This window comes from Hyla sarda, chromosome 5 (assembly GCF_029499605.1).
Source record: "Hyla sarda isolate aHylSar1 chromosome 5, aHylSar1.hap1, whole genome shotgun sequence".
NCBI lineage: Eukaryota > Metazoa > Chordata > Amphibia > Anura > Hylidae > Hyla > Hyla sarda.
The window spans coordinates 371588169-371607322 of NC_079193.1; the positions used below are offsets into that span (position 1 = coordinate 371588169).

The 19154-nt window shown below is 43.9% G+C and overlaps 1 protein-coding gene across 3 annotated transcripts in view; it reads right to left on the reverse strand.

Annotated features, from left to right (window-relative positions):
• Positions 1–638: 638 nt before the first annotated feature.
• FAM135B (family with sequence similarity 135 member B) overlaps positions 639–19154 on the reverse strand; it is a 174501-nt gene continuing 155985 nt past the window's right edge. For all 3 annotated transcript variants that reach the window (XM_056522809.1, XM_056522810.1, XM_056522811.1), the window contains 4 exons: positions 13425–13576; positions 10271–10381; positions 9024–9137; positions 639–1462 (listed from right to left, as the gene is read on the reverse strand). In XM_056522809.1, the coding sequence (XP_056378784.1) occupies positions 1257–1462; positions 9024–9137; positions 10271–10381; positions 13425–13576 (583 nt within the window). In that variant the 3' untranslated portion in view covers positions 639–1256. The remainder of the gene's footprint in view (positions 1463–9023; positions 9138–10270; positions 10382–13424; positions 13577–19154) is intronic.

The following is a 19154-nucleotide window of genomic DNA, read 5'->3' on the forward strand; positions in this document are numbered from 1 at the left end:
TGTTCTCTCCTGACACCTCTGTCCATATCAGGAACTGTCCAGAGCAGGAGAGGTTCACTATGGGGATTTGCCTCTGCTCTGGGCAGTTCCTAAAATGGAAAGAGGTGTCAGCAGAGAGCACTGAGGTCAGACAGAAAGGAAATTCAAAAAGAAAAGAACTTCCTGTTGAGCATATAACAGCTGATAAGTACTGGAAGGATTAAGATTTTTAAATAGAAGTAATTTACAAATCTGTTTAACTTTTTGGCACCAGTTGATTTAGAACATTTTTTTTTCCAGTGGAGTACCCCTTTAAGTAATATTTAAGTTCTAAATCTCACATATAAAAAAAAATCTAAGGAAAATGGAAAGATTAAGAAAAAAACAATTAAAAATAAATATTTAACATGTATTTTTTTACATATGATATCTTAATTTTTCTTCAAAGTTCTATAACATGGTTATGGTTTGCACTTTCATTTATTGGACTGGTATATTGAGCTTACTAGATTCGTCACGAACTTCTCTGCTGACTTTTCCTGCATTAATTAATTCAGCTTTCCGCTGCTCCGGTGGGCTGGAAAAGGTGGATACAGTCCTAGGAAAGAGTTTCCTAGGACTGTATCCACCTTTTCCAGCCCACGGGAGCACCTGAAAGCTGAACTAATTTATGCAGGAAAAGTCATCAACTGCCGAGCCGAGAAGTTTGTGACTAATCGAATTTACTGTAAGTTCGCTCATCTCTAGAGCTTACCATTGCACGTCCAGCACTATCACATCTATAAAACTTCTTATTCACTAAACATTGGATTCATTCATGTGTAATGTTCATTACCCCCCAAAAAATGTATATAATACCACCATATTGTTGGGTTCTGCATATACATTATCTTCAATACTGTATAAATTCCTACACATACCACATTTTCAAGATTTCTTAAACAGAATACATAACTTTTTGGGTGGTATTGATGACCAAAAGAGAAGAAGATCCATTAGTCAATTGACTTTGCCTTCATTCCCGGGTTGTGAGTGGCGGTGTATTTTATTGGAGACTATGTTGGAACTTCAGGCTCCATGGTGGCATCTACTTGAAAAATGTATACATTCTGAATAGTTCTGTATTATGCTACGTAAAGGTTGCCAGAAAAGAATAATGAGAAGTTAGAGGCCATTTCCTTGTGTTTTTGTCACTGACCTTACAGACCTTCCCCAAGAAAATATTTGGTTAATGAAAAGTTGACACTCTGGAGAAACCTGTCCATAAGAACGAGGAGCTATTTGAAGTAGCCCAGACCTGCAACGAGGAAAAACTTTTCCAAAAAGAGCTCTGAATCCAGCACGGCTATGTGAGCGGCCCGCCCAATGAGGGTGTTCGCTGTATTTGGCAGAGCGTGAAACACATCGTGTCTAATTAACGTGCAGTCCTTGGACTCCATCACTGGCTGGAGAAGATTGTTGATCATTTCGGTGTAAATAGGACCTAGAATGGAAATGAGATTTGATTATTTTTGGTCTAGAAGACTCCAGTTCTCCTATTGGATCAGATCTGTAGGGTATTGTTTCTCACAAGGGAGATGAGGCAAATGCATTGGCCAAATTATTTCAGGAGGGTTTCACCCAGAGCATTTACCTATTAAAGGGGTACTCCGGTGGAAAACTTTTTTTTTAACTCCTTGGGCACGGAGCCCATTATAACCCTAAGGACGGGAGCATTTTTTGCACATCTGACCACTGTCACTTTAAGCATTAATAACTCTGATGCTTTTACTTTTCATTCTGATTCCGAGATTGTTTTTTCGTGACATATTCTACTTTATGTTAGTGGTAAATTTTTGTCGATACTTGCATCATTTCTTGGTGAAAAATTCAAAAATTAGATGAAAAAATTGAAAATTTTGCATTTTTCTAACTTTGAAGCTCTCTACTTGTAAGGAAAACAGACATTCTAAATATATTATACATTGATTCACATATACAATATGTCTGCTTTATATTTTCATCATAAAGTTGACATGTTTTTACTTTTGGAAAACATCAGAGGGCTTAACAGTTCAGAAGCAATTTTCAAATTTTTCACAAAATTTTCAAAATCGAAACTGCACCCCTCAAAGTATTCAAAATGACATTCAGTAAGTTTGTTAACCCTTTAGGTGTTTCACAGGAATAGCAGCAAAGTGAAGGAGAAAATTCAAAATCTTAATTTTTTACACTCACATATTCTTGTAGACCCAGTTTTTGAAATTTTACAAGGGATAAAAGGAGAAAAAGCCCCCCAAAATGTGTAACCCAATTTCTCTCGAGTATGGAAATACCTCATTTGTGTATGTCAAGTGTTCGGCGGGCGCAGTAGAGGGCTCAGAAGGGAAGGAGCGACAATGGGCTTTTGGAGAGTGAGTTTTGCTGAAATGGTTTTTGGGGGCATGTCACATTTAGAAAGCACCTATGGTGCCAGAACAGCAAAAAAAAAAAAAACACATGGCATACTATTTTGGAAACTACACCCCTCAAGGCATGTAACAAGGGGTCCGGTGAGCCTAAACACCCCACAGGTGTTTGACGACTTTTCATTAAATTCGGATGTGTAAATGAAAAAAAAAATTTTTCACTAAAGTGCAGGTTTTTTCCCCAAATTTACCATTTCTACAAAGGGTAATGGGAGAAAACTCCCCCCTAAATTTGTAACGCAATTTCTCCCGAGTACGGAGATACCCCATATGTGGCCCTAAACTGTTGCCTTGAAATACGACAGGGTTCTGAAGTGAGAGAGCGCCATGCACATTTGAGGCCTGAATAAGGAATTTGCAATAGGGGTGGACCCGGTTACAAGGATGGGGCTTGTCTCCACCAAAACCCTACAGCAGTGTTTCCCAAACAGGGTGACTCCAGCTGTTGCAAGCCTCCCAGCCTCCCAGGACAGTCTATGGCTGTTCGGCAACACTGGGAGTTGTGGTTTTGCCACAGCTGGAGGCGCCGTTTAGGAAACACTGCCGTATGAGACGTTTTTCATTTTTATTATGGGGCGGGCGACGTGTAAGGGGGTGTATGTGTAGTGTTTTACTTTTTATTATTTGTTAGTGAAGTGTAGTGTTTTTAGGGTATATTCACACAGGCGGGGATTCACAGTAAGTTTCCTTGAAGGAAACCCACTGTAAACCCGCCTGTGTGAATGTACCCTGTACATTCACATGGGGGGGGGGGCGCACCCCAAACCTTCAGCTGTGGCAAAACTACAACTCCCAGAATGCAATGACAGACCGTACATGCTGGGAGTTGTAGTTTTACAACAGCTGTAGGCACACTGGTGGAGAACCACTGAGTTAGAAAACAGACTCTAGCTCAGTGATTCCAACCCATGTGCCTCCAGCTGTTGCAAGACTACAACTCCCAGCATGTACGGTCTGTCAGTGCACTCTGGGAGTTGTAGTTTTGCAACAGCTGGAGGCACACGGGTTGGAATCACTGAGTTAGGAAACAGACTCTAGCTCAGTGTTTCCCAACCAGTGTGCCTACAGCTGTTGCAAGACTACAACTCCCAGCATTGCCAGACAGTCAGGGATGCTGGGCATGTAGTACTGCAATATCTGGCCCTTCAGATGTTGCAGAACTACAACTCCCAGCATGCGTGGACAGTCTGGGCATGCTAGGAGTTGTAGTTATGCAACAACTGGGGAAGAACAGTGGCCTCCAAACTGTAGCCCTCCAGATGTTGCAAAACTACAACTCCAAGCATGCCCAGACTGTCCAGGCATGCTGGGAGTTGTAGTTCTGCAACATCTGAAGGGCCAGATATTGCAGAACTACACGCCCAGCATTCCTGACTGTCTGGGCATGCTGGGAGTTGTAGTTTTGCAACATCTGGAGGGCTACAGTTTGGAGACCACCATATAGTGGTCTCCAAACTGTGCCACTTCAGATGTTGCAAAACTACAACTCCCAGCATGGCCAGACAGTCAGGGATGCTGAAAGTTATAGTTTTGCAACATCTGGAGGACCACAGTTTAGAGACCACTACACAGTGGTCTCCAAACTGTGACCCTCCAGATGTTGCAAAACTACAACTCCCAGCATGCCCAGACAGCCTTTGGCTGTGTGGGCATGCTGGGAGTTGTAGTTTTGCAGCTTTTAGAAGGCCACAGTGAAGATCACTTATCGCGATCTTCACTGCAGCCTTCTCAGCCACACTTTCTGGCCGCCGCTCAGATGATGACGCCGCTGCCCGGGATGCCGCCACCTCCGCTGCCGCAGGTCCGGGTAAGCCGGGCCATGTCCCCCCTCGCCGCCCGTGTTCCCCCTGCTCTGTGCAGAGCGGGGGGAAATGAACTCTAACCCCCCGCCCCCCTCCTGCCATTGGTGGTGAGCCTGACCGACCAATGGCAGGGAATAGGAGGGGGTGGCAACACTGCCACCTCGCTCCTATCCTTTAGGCTGGTCGGAGCTGGCTCTGACAGCTCCGATCACGCTTATTTTCCGGGAGATCGGGTCACCAGTGACCAGATTTGCCCGGATCACGGCAAATTGCAGGTCTGAATTGACCTGCGATTTGCTGCGATCGCCGATATGGGGGGGGTCTCAGGACCCCCCTAGGCATTGCCACGGGATGCCTGCTGATAGATATCAGCAGGCATCCTGGTCCGATCACCGCCGAGGGTGTATTGATACGCCCTTCGTCCCTAAGGAGTTGTGCCAGAAAGTTAAACAGATTTGTTAAAAACTTCTATAAAAAAATCTTTACCCATCCAGTACTTTTTAGCAGCTGTATACTACAGAGGAAATTCTTTTCTTCTTGATTTTTTTTTGTCTTGTCTTCAGTGCTCTCTGCTGACACCTGATGCCCATATCAGGAACTGTCCAGTGCAGGAGAAAATCCCATCCCCTATGCTGCTCTAGACAGTTCCTGAAACAGACAGAGGTGTCAGCAGAAAGCACTGTGGACAAGACAAAAAAAAATAAAGAAGAAAAGAATTTCCTCTGTAGCATAGAGCTGCTAAAAAGTACTGGATGGGTAAAGATTTTTTAATAGAAGTCATTAACAAATCTGTTTAACTTTCTGGCACCAGTTGATTAAAAAAAAATGTTTTCCACCGGAGTACCCCTTTAAACACAGGATAGGGAATAAGTGTCTGATCAGGAAAGTGGGGGGGAGGTGACTGCCTAGACCCCCCACATCATCTCCAGTACGGGGCCTTAGCTTTCCCTGCTCTCCATGCACTCTCAATGGTAGTGCCGGAGGTATATGAGCACTAAGGCTGCACGATTTGGGGAAACTGTGTGATTGTGATTATGGGCCGAAATATTGCGATATGCGATGCGATGCAATATAATAAACAAATGGTGAAATCCCCCCATTTCATGTCCAATCTCCCCCATTTCACATCTATCCATCCATTTCATGTCCACCGCCAATTTCACATCTCCTCCATTTAATTTCTAACCCCCCTCCGGTCACATTCTCCCCCGGTAGGCTTTTTGTAATGCAAATACACTGGAAGGTTTCCAGGAGGGTTTTCAAATCCCCCACCGGATCCAGAAAACCTAGTGTGTTTTCAGTCGAAAAAGACCTTTCCCCATCAGCCAATCACTGGCTTGACACGTGAAACCGCTGCGGCCAGTGATTGGCTGAAAAGGGAAAGGTCCTACTGCTTGTACAAAGAAGAGAGGAGAAACTGGACCGCACAGAGGGAAACGGCATCTGCAGGGATCGGGAGTAGGTGAGCATAAGGTTTTTTTTATGTTTCTCCCTGTGCCTCTTACTTAAAGGGGTTCTCCGGCGCTTAGACATCTTATCCCCTATCCAAAGGGGGTCCCGCCGCTAGGGATCTTGCACGCCGCACCCCGTTTAAAATCAGTCCCCGGAGCATGTTCGCTCCGGGTCTGATTACTGTCGATCACGGGGCCGGAGCATTGTGACGTCAAGGTTCAACCCCATGTGACGTCACGCTCCGCCCCCCTCAATGAAAGCCTATGGGAGGAGGTGTGACAGCTGTCACGCCCCCTCCCGCAGGCTTGCATTGAGGGGGGAGCGGAGTGTGACATCACACGAGGAGGAGGGATAGGGGATAAGATGTCTAAGCACTGGAGTACCCCTTTAACACAGTGTTTCTCTACCAGGGTGCCTCCAGCTGTTGCAAAACTACAACTCACAGCATGCCCGGACAGCCTTTGGCTGTCCGGGCATGCTGGGAGTTGTAGTTTTGCAACAGCTGGAGGCACCCTGGTTTGGAAACACTGACTTTTAGTATTTGAGTTTGCTTTTACCTGCTCTGGCTGGCCCCCACCTGCAGCAGTACACGGGAGCCGGCCCCAGCGGATAATCTTCAGTTTTCCCACTATATCGCAATTCGAAAAATCGCGATTCGATTGCTTTTGCGATATATATCGTGCAGCCCCAATAAGCACTGTACATAGACAGTGCATGGAGATCGTGCCATCCCCACACAGGTCACCTGCCCGTCACCCCGGTGTTTTCCAAGAAGTAGCGACCTCCACTCTCTGCATGGATTACTGTCGACTGTGGCACAAAGTGGCGTCCAAAACGCCGCTCCATGTATCTTTATTAAAGAGCCAGAAATACACGAATGGAGGTCACTCCATGCGTGGAGAAAGCCAGAGTGATGGCGGATAGGGGATAAGGTGTTCTGTACCAGAGTTCCCCTTTAATAGTACTGGAGTACCCCTTTAACTTCTTTTAGGCTGCATTCACACCTTGTTTTCAGCCTACGGTTGCCGGATCCAGCTGGGGAGGAGAAAACCGGGTGGCCCTGTACCCCAGCAGGACCGGCGCTGAAATCCATTCACTATAATGAGCCGACCAGAGTCAAACAGTAACTCCGGTCGACTCATTTCTGCCCCGTATCCGATTTTGTGACCGGACCTAAAACCGTAGTTTGACTCTGGTCGGCTCTTTAAAGTGAATGGATTTCAGCGCCGATCCAGCTTGGGTACGGGAGTACCCGGTTTACCCCTCCCCCAGCCGGAACCGGCAACTGTAGGCTGCAATCGTGGTGTGAATGCAGCCTTAGAAAGTGAAGCTATCATGTTTCTACCACGGTCACATTATAATGTATCCACTACTCATTTCATTGACCTACTGAAAGGCTTATGTTTTCCATAGACACTGAAGTTTTTGTTTTCCTTCAAGTGTTGGAAAAGGAGGAGAAAGGACAAATAGAAAAATCAAAGAGCACCAAAGGGAATTGGGAATGGGTCCTGTATAGATACATTGCTCAAAAACACTTAAACAACACAATGTAACTCCAAGTCAATGACACTTGTGTGAAATCCCACTGTCCACTCAGGAAGAACACTGATTGACAATCAATTTCACATGGAACAGACAACAGGTGGAAATTATAGGCAAGTAGCAAGACGCCCCCAATAAAGGAGTGGTTCTGCAGGTTGTGACCACAGACCATTTCTCAGTTCCTATGCTTCCTGGCTGATGTTTTGGTCACTTTTGAATGCTGGCAGTGCTTTCACTCTAGTGGTAGCATGAGACGGAGTCTACAACCCACACAAGTGGCTCAGGTAGTGCAGCTCCTCCAGGATGGCACATCAATGCGAGCTGTGGCAAGAAGGTTTGCTGTGTCTGTCAGCGTAGTGTCCAGAGCATGGAGGCGCTACCAGGAGACAGGCCAGTATGTCAGGAGACGTGGAGGAGGCCGTAGGAGGGCAACAACCCAGCAGCAGGACCGCTACCTCCACCTTTGTGCAAGGAGGAGCAGGAGGAACACTGCCAGAGCTCTACAAAATCACCTCATGCAGGCCCCAAATGTGCATGTGTCCACTCAAACGGTCAGAAACAGACTCCATGAGGGTGGCATGAGGGCCCGACATCCACAGGTGGGGGGGTTGTGCTTACAGCCCAACACCCTGCAGGACATTTGGCATCTGCCAGAGAACACCAAGGTTGTCAAATTCGCCACTGGCACCCTGTGCTCTTCACAGATGAAAGCATGTTCATACTGAGCACATGTGACCGACGTGACAGAGTCTGGAGATGCTGTGGAGAACGTTCTGCTGCCTGCAACATCCTCCAGCATGACTGGTTTGCCGGTGGGTCATTAATGGTGTGGGGTGGCATTTCTTTGGGGGCCGCACAGCCCTCCATGTGCTTGCCAGAGGTAGCCTGACTGCCATTAGGTACCGAGATGAGATCCTCAGACCCCTTGTGAGACCATATGTTGGTGTGGTTGGCCCTTTTTGGTATTATCTATATTATATCTAAAGTTTGTAATAAAGTCTACTTAAGTCTCTACTTAAAGGGGTACTCCAGCATTCGTTCAGAACGTCGAGTGCAGTGCCGGAGGCTCATGACATCATGGCCACGCTCCCTCAATGCAAGTCTATGGGAGGGGGCGTGACGGCCATCACGCCTCCTCCCATAGACTTGCATTGAGGGGGCATGGGCGTTGCATCATGAGCCTCCGCCCTGCATCGCCAGTCATCAGACACGGAGAGAAGTTCTTTCTGTGCTCCGGATGTCTGGGGTGCCTTAGCGGAGAATGTGGTAGTCACAGCAGCGGGACCCCCGGGATCAGACATCTTATCCCTGTCCTTTGGATAGGGGATAAGATGTCTAGGGGTGGAGTACCCCTTTAATAATAGAAGGCACATGAATATAACAGATCCAAAAGAGACAACTTTTTACATTTTTGTTCTTATCAACACTGTACAGTATTATCTCCGGCGCTCATGGTACTTAATAACTCTAAGGAATCAGAGCAGGATGAGTATCGGGTAATTGACCCCTTTTAAGTAACAACTTCCACCACAGTCCATTGAGTCGGCCTAATGGTCTTTTACTAATTTCTCAGCTCTTAATACAGGATACATGTTGTTTTATACAACAAGATCGAGGAAACAAGAAATGTTTAAGGACGGGTTCATTGATTTTATAGTTTTTCTTATCTCGGCAAAGTAAAAAATGGAGTACAGTCTCTAACGCAACTCGGTAGTCATCGTTCTCGGTGATCACCCGGAAGGCATTATCATTTGGAATGGTATTCCTACTTCACAGGAATTAAATAAAGTTTATACTGTACCTGTGTGTTTGTCCTTGATGGCATTTTTACACATCTCAATTCTCGCAGAGTGAAATGGAACGTATCGGTCTTGTGGAGAGGCGACCAGAACAACATTTTTGAAATATTGGAGGCCTAGAAGAAAGAAATCACATGATTGCATTATTATAACAAGGGGGCGGAGAGCGCAAAACTTGTTTAAGAAATGTGTACATTTTTGTAAAACTAAAGAGTTACTGTGATACAAAAAAATATGTCACAGGGCCAAGTAATAAGTTTTGGTCAATCGGGGTTTGGTGCTGAGTCCCCTAGCTTTGCCTATCTGGCACAGGTAGGTTGGGTCCCGTACCACTTGAGAAACCTTGGCGTTGTTGTGCGGGCTCAGGTATGTCCTTCATCTAAGGATATACTGACGAATGTCTCAATTTTACATCAGTGTTGAGGGATAGCCAATGTCATTGTTTACATTTACCACAGTAGTGCACCTATATTCCTTTATATATTATATTGAGTCCCCTCTAGAACAAACAGGGAGAAGCGCTCAACGGAGGGATCGCTCTCTCTGCTGTCTCCTTGTAGACAAGCTCCATAGACTTTCTCTAAAATCCATTTCCTGCAGTGAGTGCTTATCTTTCCATTTGTTTTAGCAGTCGGTGGGATCAGCACCCAAAACCTCGATTTTTTGTTGTCATGAAAGTAACAATTTAAATGGATACTCCGGGGGACACAATTCATCCCCCTATCTACAGAATAGGTGATAGGTGTCTGATCTGATAAGTGTCTGATCTCTTGACCATGGCCCAGCTCTCATTGCACAACTTATCATACTCCTGACTACTCTGGACCCTGCCTTCAGTAACGGGCAGGAGTGACGGCCCACTCGACCTATCACCGGCTAAGACCTGGTCCCATCTCAGCCGGTGATTAGCTGAGCGGGTTGTCACTTCAGCTCGTCTCCAAAGAAAGGGGGGTTGGGGGCCCCAGAGACCTAACCCTTGTGAGAATTTCCAGCCATACTGTACATTCACAGGGTTTGGGGTGAGTTTATTAGTTAATAGGTCGGAATGATCAGAAAGCATGAAGCCACTCACCTTTTTCCGGTTTTCTAGTGATTGTGTTGTGTTAGTCGGATTGTTTTATTTTTTATTTTTTTATTTTATTTATTTTTTAGGTGCAAATTCTGACACAGACACAACCCAATAAAACCAGTCAGGAACACAATAGTAAATCAAGGCCGATATGTTGTTTTCGGTACATTTGATACATACCGGGTTTTTGGCTCAGTTGGTAGAGGAATGATTTCCGCAGGTCAGCGTTGTCTCTGAAGGTCAGCTGCAGCAGCGATCCGGACTTTTTTAATTTTTGCATCAGCCACAAACCTAGAAAATGTGAAATATGTTACAAGTGGATTTTATCATGTTTAACCAATAACCTAATTTTTTGGTTCTTCTGGTCACATAGCTCCCCAATGTTTAGATACCAATTATTCATCTACCAAAGAGGTTCTCCAGGATTAGAAAACATCACAGTTTTATTTTTTAGATACATAGTCAATATAAAGTCGGAGCCCAACCACTGCAATCCACCTACATCTACAATCCATCAACATCAGCTGATTGTAGAGGCTATGCTCATTGTTTACCAGACACAGTTCTCTGTCACTGAGTCAAATTCAAATGAATGAGACAAAGCTGCAGTATCAGAAACAGCCACTAAAACAGTACGGCGCAGTGTCTGATAACCAACAATTTGGCCACATCTCTCATTACGAACAGCTAGCCACAATAGATTTCATTAGCTGATCGGCGGGGGAGATACTCGGGCCCCACTCATCTGATATTGATGACATTTCCCAAGGATAGGCCATAAGTATGGGTGCCCTTTAACCTTCAGTAATGTGAGGCTAGGATTCCACTTGTTTTTTTTTTTTTAAATGCCAATTCTGCCGCATGGCGTTTTTTTTGGCCAAAAAAACGCTGCGGCCAGATGTTAGCTGTAAATCAAAGAGAAATTGCAAAATTCTTATTCCACTTGGCGTTTTTCACATTTTTTTTATCCTTTTGGTGTTTTTTCACTCTTTTCTTGCGTTTTTTAAATCGTTGGTAATCACAGCATGTTGAGCCACTGGCGTTTTTTTAATCAAAATTGTGGCGTTTTTCTCCCATAGAAGTCTATGGGAGTGAAAAAACGCCAAGAAAAACGATATGTGGGTTTTAACTTTGGCGTTTTTGCAGGTGGTTTTTATTCTTTTTTGGACTTTAGCGATCCAAAAAAGTGATGGAGATACCTTTTTTTTTAATAACATTTCGTAGGGTACCATTAAAAAATAATAATGAAAAAGAGATACAGTAGTGAAGGAAAAAATTGTATCTAACGAAATGTATCTTTTTTATTACAAAATTTTTATTAATTTTTAAACAGGGATCAATTTATGTGGGCGGGTGGGGACCTAAAAATGTAGCCGACAATAATAAAAATGTAGTGTGTGTGTGTGTTTTTCACTTTATTTTCTTGATTTTTTAAAAAATTTTAGGTAGTACTACTACTCCCAGCATAGAACACACTGTTCCATGATGGGAGTAGTATTACCTGTACTAATTGACAGATCGCCCGTTGCGATCCTCCTGTATAATGTATAGATGCGGACAGACACTCTTCTATGATCCCCTGCACTGACGTATGTGTACACATATTCATATTTCCCGCAGAGAGCACTGATTGGTCAGATGGTTCCAGCCAATCACAGCTCTCTGCGGGAACTATGAATAATAGGTATATATACGTCAGTGCAGGGGACCAGCGAAGAGCCGCATCTATACATTATACAGGAGGATCACAACGGGTGTCAGGAGTGATACCTGCTGTGATCTTTCCATAACTGCAGGTACTACCACTCCCAACATGGAGCACACTCTTCTCCAGGCTGGGAGCTGTAGTACCTGCATTAATAGACAGATCGCAACGAGTGTCAGAAATTACACTTGCTGCGATCTGTCTATAAATGCAGATACTACAGCTCCCAGCATGGAGCAGAGTGTGCTCTATGTTGGGAGTAGTAGTGCTTGCAGTTAAGGACACATCACAGTGGATGTTACTACTGACACCCGCTGTGATCGTCCTTTCTATAGCAGAGATGGAGCGACTGTATACATCGCTCACATCTCTACTCTGTACTCTGGCCACTCACTCATTGATATTTCCCTCAGAGCTGTGATTGGCTGAGACTGCAACCATCCGGCCAATCACCACTCTGGGTGAGAAATAGGAATGAGTGATGTTCTATTTTCATCACTGGCCGGAGTACAGAGCAGAGATGTGAGCGCTGTATAGAGCTGCATCTGTGCTATATAATGGACGATCGCATCCGGTGTCAGGACTGAGACCCGGGGCAATATGTCTATAGTACAGGTACTACTACTCCCAGCATGGAACAGTCTGTTCCATGCTGGGAGTAGAAGTACTACCTAAAAAATGTAAAAAATAGAGAAAAAAAAGTGAAACACACACACTTTATTAAAAAATAATAATTTTGTTATAAAATATATACATTCCATTTAATAAATTTTTTTCCATCACTGCTGCATCCTTTTTTTTTTTTTTTTTTTTTTTTTTTTTTGGTACCCAACAAATTTTGGGTACCAAAAAAAAAAATGCCAAAAGGTGCCAAAAATGCAATTTCCACACAAATGAAAAAAAAGCCCCCCCAAAAAAAAAACACAGACGCAGGACATTGCACTGCCATTTTTTCCAGCGTTTTTTTAATCCCAAAAAATGCAGCACAAAAAGCCAAGTGGAATCCTAGCCTCACCCAGGTAACTGCACCCATAATATTTCTCTTAAAGGGAATGTGTCACCAAATGTTATTTATTTATTTTCTTAGAGGTTAAATAATTTTTTAAAATATTTTTGGAAATATATTTTTTTTTTTATTTGTCACGACAGTGACGTATGAAGTAAAGGACTAAGGGGCATTCTCACATGCCAAATGGCACTGATGTTGTGCAGCCATTACTTCATGGCACAACCATACTTCTACAGGATAAACTGGTAATGACAGATAGGCAGGGATACGTAAAGGACATGTCTTAAAGGGGAACTGCTCAGTGTTTGGAACAAACTGTTCCGAACGCTGGAGTCGGCGCCGGGAGCTCGTGACGTCATAGCCCCGTACCCTTATGACGTCAACCCCGTCCCCACAATTCAAAAACGGCTGTTTATTGTGTGGTGATCATACTCAATACTGAAAAAGGGCAAGATGTTTAGACCATTTTGTTTCCATTTTTTTAAATCCTTTTCCATAGCATTAACATGTCTATCGATCCTGTGATTTCTATTCCTTCATGACTTTTTCTTCTTAGTGTTGAAACTTCAATATGGAGGACTGAGTGTATCTTTGTATTATACTGTATCACACCATCTCACCTGTACTAACTAAGGTGCTGTTACTATACAGAGTCCCGAGATGAGGTCCAGACAGTGAGAGGAACGTATGTAATTTGTTGAGATAATACCGAAAGCGCTGACGGGTGAGCACAGATCGAATGATGATGTTTCCCAAAGAATGTCCAATAAAGCTAGAAAGAAAAAGAATAACACGGAAATGAAGACATTTTATCATGGGGAGTGAGAATTTTTCTACATTATACCTGGTAATTAAAAAGAAAATATAAATCCAACGTTAACCACATTTTGAAGCTGTTACCTAGACAAATAATTTTAGGATAGGGGATAAGTGTCTGATCACAGGGGGGACCAATTGGGGGGTTCTTGGGGGGTAGAAGGTGGTTGACCTCTGGGACCCCCCATGATGTTCTGTGTACTCTGGCTAGACCTTTGGCGATGAGCAGGACTGAAGGCCAATCACCGGCTGAGACGGGATCATGGTTGACCTTTAACTCCTTCCCACTTCACATTGTATTTGTACATTGCTGGGAGCGAGTTCTTTTTATACTTAGTAGAACTGCATTGGCTGAGACTGAAGATCACTCTGATCCCAACTGTTTTACCTCATGGAACCCAATGGAAGCCTAAGACCTAACCAAGGGGAGATTTATCCAAAACTGTGCAGAAGAAGAGTGGTGCAGTTGCCCATGGCAACCAATCAGATTGCTTCTTTCATTTTTAAAGAGATCTGTGAAAAATGAAAGAAGCAATCTGATTGGTTGCTATGGGCAACTGCATCACTCTTCCTTTACACAGGTTTTGATAAATCTCCCCCAAAGACCTCACAGCCGATCATGTCTGTTATGTCCAGATGATAGCAAAGCCTAATCTGCTGCCTGTCAATGTAAGACTTTGTTTACATCTGCGTCAGAGCTTCATTGGAGGGGGCTTTGTCACAAAACTCTGAATAGACAAAAAAAAAAAAAAAACACAAGAATTAACCCCTTAAGGACTCAGCCCATTTGGGCCTTAAGGACGCAGACAATTTTATTTTTACGTTTTCATTTTTTCCTCCTCGCCTTCAAAAAATCATAACTCTTTTATATTTTCATCCACAGACTAGTATTAGGGCTTGTTTTTTGAGCGACCAGTTGTCCGTTGTAATGCCATCACTCACTTTACGATAAAATGTATGGCGCAATCAAAAAAATAATATTTGTGTGGTGAAATTAAAAAGAAAACCGCAAGTTTGCTAATTTTGGAAGGTTTCATTTTTCACGCCGTACAATTTACGGTAAAAGTGACATTTGTTCTTTCTTCTTTGGGTCAATACGATTAAAATGATACCCATGATAACATACTTTTCTATTACTGTTGCGCTTAAAAAAAAAAACTTTTTAACCAAATTAGTATGTTTAACCCCTTAAGGACCAGGCCATTTTACACCTTAGGACCAGAGCGTTTTTTGCACATCTGACCACTGTCACTTTAAACATTAATAACTCTGGAATGGTTTTACCTATCATTCTGATTCCGAGATTGTTTTTTCGTGACATATTCTACTTTATGTTATTGGTAAAATTTTGTCGATACTTGCATCGTTTCTTAGTGAAAAATTCAAAAATTTGATGAAAAAATGGAAAATTTAGCATTTTTCTAACTTTGAAGCTCTCTGCTTGTAAGGAAAATGGATATTCCAAATAATTTTTTTTTATTCACATATACAATATGTCTACTTTATGTCTGCATCATAAAAGTGACGTGTTTTTACTTTTGGAAGACACCAGAGGGCTTCAAAGTTAAGCAGCAATTTTCCAATTTTTCACAAAATTTCCAAAATCACAATTTTTCAGGGACCAGTTCAGGTTTGAAGTGGATTTGAAGGGTCTTCATATTAGAAATACCCCACAAATTACCCCATTATAAAAACTGCAGCCCCCAAAGTATTCAAAATGACATTCAGTCAGCATTTTAACCCTTTAGGTGTTTCACAGGAATAGCAGCAAAGTGAACTAGAAAATTCACAATCTTCATTTTTTACACTCGCATGTTCTTGTAGACCCAATTTTAGATTTTTTACAAGGGGTAAAAGGAGAACATTTATATTTATATTTGTAGCCCAATGTGTCTCGAGTAAGCACATACCTCATATGTCTATGTAAAGTGTTCGGTGGGCGCAGTAGAGGGCTCAGAAGCGAAGGAGCGACAATGGGATTTTGGAGAGTTCGTTTTTCTGAAATGGTTTTTGGGGGGCATGTTGCATTTAGGAAGCCCCTATGGTGCCAGAACAGCAAAAATCCCCACATGGCATACCATTTTGGAAACTAGCCCCCTTGAGGAACGTAACAAGGAATAAAGTGAGCCTTAATACCCGACATGTGTTTCACGAATTTTGCGTAAGTAAAAAAAAAAAAAAAAAAATTTCACTAAAATGTGTGTTTCCCCCCAAATTTCACATTTATGCAAGGGTTAATAGCAGAAAATACCCCCCAAAATTTGTAACCCCATCTCTTCTGAGTATGGAGGTACCCCATAAGTTGACCTGAAGTGCACTATGGGCGAACTACAATGCTCAGAAGAGAAGGAGTCATATTTGGCTTTTTGAGAGCAAATTTTGGTCGGGGGCATGTCGCATTTAGGAAGCCCCTATGGTGCCAGGACAGCAAAAAATACCCACATGGCATACCATTTTGGAAACTAGACCCCTTGAGGAACATAACAAGGAATAAAGTGAGCCTTAATACCCGACAGGTGTTTCACGACTTTTGTAGATGTAAAAAAATTTTAAAAAAATTTCACTGAAATGTGTGTTTCCCCCCCAAATTTCACATTTATGCAAGGGTTAATAGCAGAAAATACCCCCCAAAATTTGTAACCCCATCCCTTCTGAGTATGGAGGTACCCCATAAGTTGACCTGAAGTGCACTATGGGCGAACTACAATGCTCAGAAGAGAAGGAGTCATATTTGGCTTTTTGAGAGCAAATTTTGCTTGGGGGGCATGTCACATTTAGGAAGCCCCTATGGTGCCAGGACAGCAAAATAACCCCCACATGGCATACCATTTTGGAAACTAGACCCCTTGAGGAACGTAACAAGGGGTACAGTGAGCATTTACCCCCACTGGTGTCTGTCAGATCTTTGGAACAGTGGGCTGTACAACATTTTTAATTTGCACAGCCCACTGTTCCAAAGATCTGTCAGACACCAGTGGGGGGGTAAATTCTCACTGCACCCCTCATTACATTCCGTGAGGGGTGTAGTTTCCGAAATGGGGTCACATGTGGGGTTTTGTTTTTTTTGCGTTTGTCAAAACCGCTGTAACAATCAGCCACCCCTGTGAAAATCACCTCAAATGTACATGGAGCACTCTCCCTTCTGGGCCTTGTTGTGCGCCCCCAGAGCACTTTGCGCCCACATATGGGGTATCTCCGTAGTCGGGAGAAATTGCATTACATATTTTTTTCCCTTTTACCTCTTGTCAAAATGAAAAGTATGGGGCAACACCAGCATGTTAGTGTAAAAAGGAGTGAAAGGGTGAAAGGAGAAAAAGACCCACAAAATTTGTTAGGCTATTTCTCCCGAGTACGGCGATACCCCATATGTGACCCTAAACTGTTGCCTTGAAATACGACAGGGCTCCGAAGTGAGAGCGCCATGTGCATTTGAGGCCTGAATTAGGGATTTGCATAGGGGTGGACATAGGGGTATTCTACGCCAGTGATTCCCAAACAGGGTGCCTCCAACTGTTGCAAAACTCCCAGCATGCCTGGACAGTCAATGGCTGTCCGGCAATACTGGGAGTTGTTGTTTTGCAACAGCTGGAGGCTCCATTTTGAAAACAGTGGCGTACCAGACGTTTTTTTTTTTTTATTGGGGAGGGGAGGGGGGCTGTGTAGGGGTATGTGTATATGTAATGTTTTTTACTTTTTATTTTATTTTGTGTTAGTGTAGTGTTTTTAGGGTACAGTCACACGGGTGGGGGGGGTTACAGCAAGTTTCCCGCTGCGAGTTTGAGCTGCCGCGCAAAATTTGCTGCATTGCAAACTTGCAGCCTGATACTCACTGTAAGCCCCCTGCCCATGTGAATGTATCCTGTACATTCACAGGGGGGGGGGGGGGACCTCCAGCTGTTGCAAAACTACAACTCCCAGCATGCACAGTCCATCAGTGCATGCTGGTAGTTATAGTTTTGCAACAGCTGGAGGCACACGGGTTGGGAAACACTGAGTTAGGAAACTGACAATGTTTCCCAACCAGTGTGCCTCCTGTTGTTGCAAAACTACAACTCCCAGCATTCTCAGGCATGCTGGAAGTAGTAGTTCGGCAACATCTTTAGAGCCAGATGTTGCCGAACTACAACTCCCAGCATGCTTGGAGTTTTAGTTTTGCAACATCTGGAGGACTACAGTTTGTAGACCACTAATACAGTGGTTCCCAATCTGTGCCCTTCCAGATGTTACAAAACTACAACTCCCAGTATGCCAAAACTGTCCAGGCATGCTGGGAGTTGTAGTTCAGCAACATCTGAAGGGCCAGATGTTACAGAACTACAACTCCCAGCATGCCTGGACAGTAAGGGCATGCTGAGGATGTGTAGTTTTGCAACATCTGGAAGGGCACAGTGGTCTCCAAACTGTGGACCTCCAGATGTTGCAAAACTACAACTTCCAGCATGCCCAGACGCCAAGGGCTGTCTGGGCATGCTGGGAGTTGTAGTATACAGGGTCCCAATACAGCAATGCATGTCGCTTTACGGCGACGTGCATTGCTGTAAAGGGCCCGACCGCGGCTAAAGATCAACTCACCTGTCGCCGCCGCCGTCTTCATCACAGGGATCCGGGTCTTCAGGGGCGAGGTAAGTACCGGGGCCATTCCCCAGCACTCCCCCGTCCCCCGCCGCGTCCTCCGGTCTTCCTCCCGTCCTCTCCGGACTTTCAGGGGCCGGGCCCCCCTCCTGCGATTGGTCGGTTAACTAACCGACGGATCGCAGGGGATCGGAGGAGGTGGCAGGCTTGCCACCTCGCTCCTATTCTTTAGCATGGTCCTGGCTGTCTGTGACAGCCGGGATCATGCAAAATTACCGGGCGGTCGGGTCCCAGAGACCCGATCAGCCCGGTATCGCCGCAGATCGCAAGGGCGATTTCCTACATGGCCCCCCTCGGCGTTTGCCCTGGATGCCTGCTGAAGGATTTCAGCAGGCATCCAGTTCCGATCTCTGCCCGGCGAGCGGCAGGGACCGGAAAAGGCCATGACGTCGTGGGACGTCATTGGTCCTTAAGGCCCAGGGTGCCATGACGTCCCAGGACGTCATTGGTCCTTAAGAGGTTAAAATCCCCCTACTTTGAAGACCTATAACTTTTTAGTTTTTCCGAATAAGCGGTCCTGTGAGGGCTAATTTTTTTGCGCTGTGATCTGTACTTTTTATTGATACCATATTTGCTTATATAAAACTTTTAATCCATTTTTTATAAATTTTTTGGGAATAAAATGTTATAAAAAAAAAGCAGCTATTTTGGACTTTCTTTAATTTTTTTTTGCCGTTCACACCGTTCACCGTACGGTATCATTAACATTTTATTTTAATAGATCAGATTTTTATGCACACGGCGATACCAAATATGTATATAAAATATTTTTTTAACACTTTTTGGGGGTGAAATTGGGAAAATGGGACAATTTACATTTTTATTGGGGGAGGGGGTTTTTCACATTATTTTTTTTACTTAATTTTTTTACTTTTTTTTACTTTTATTTTTACACTTTAATA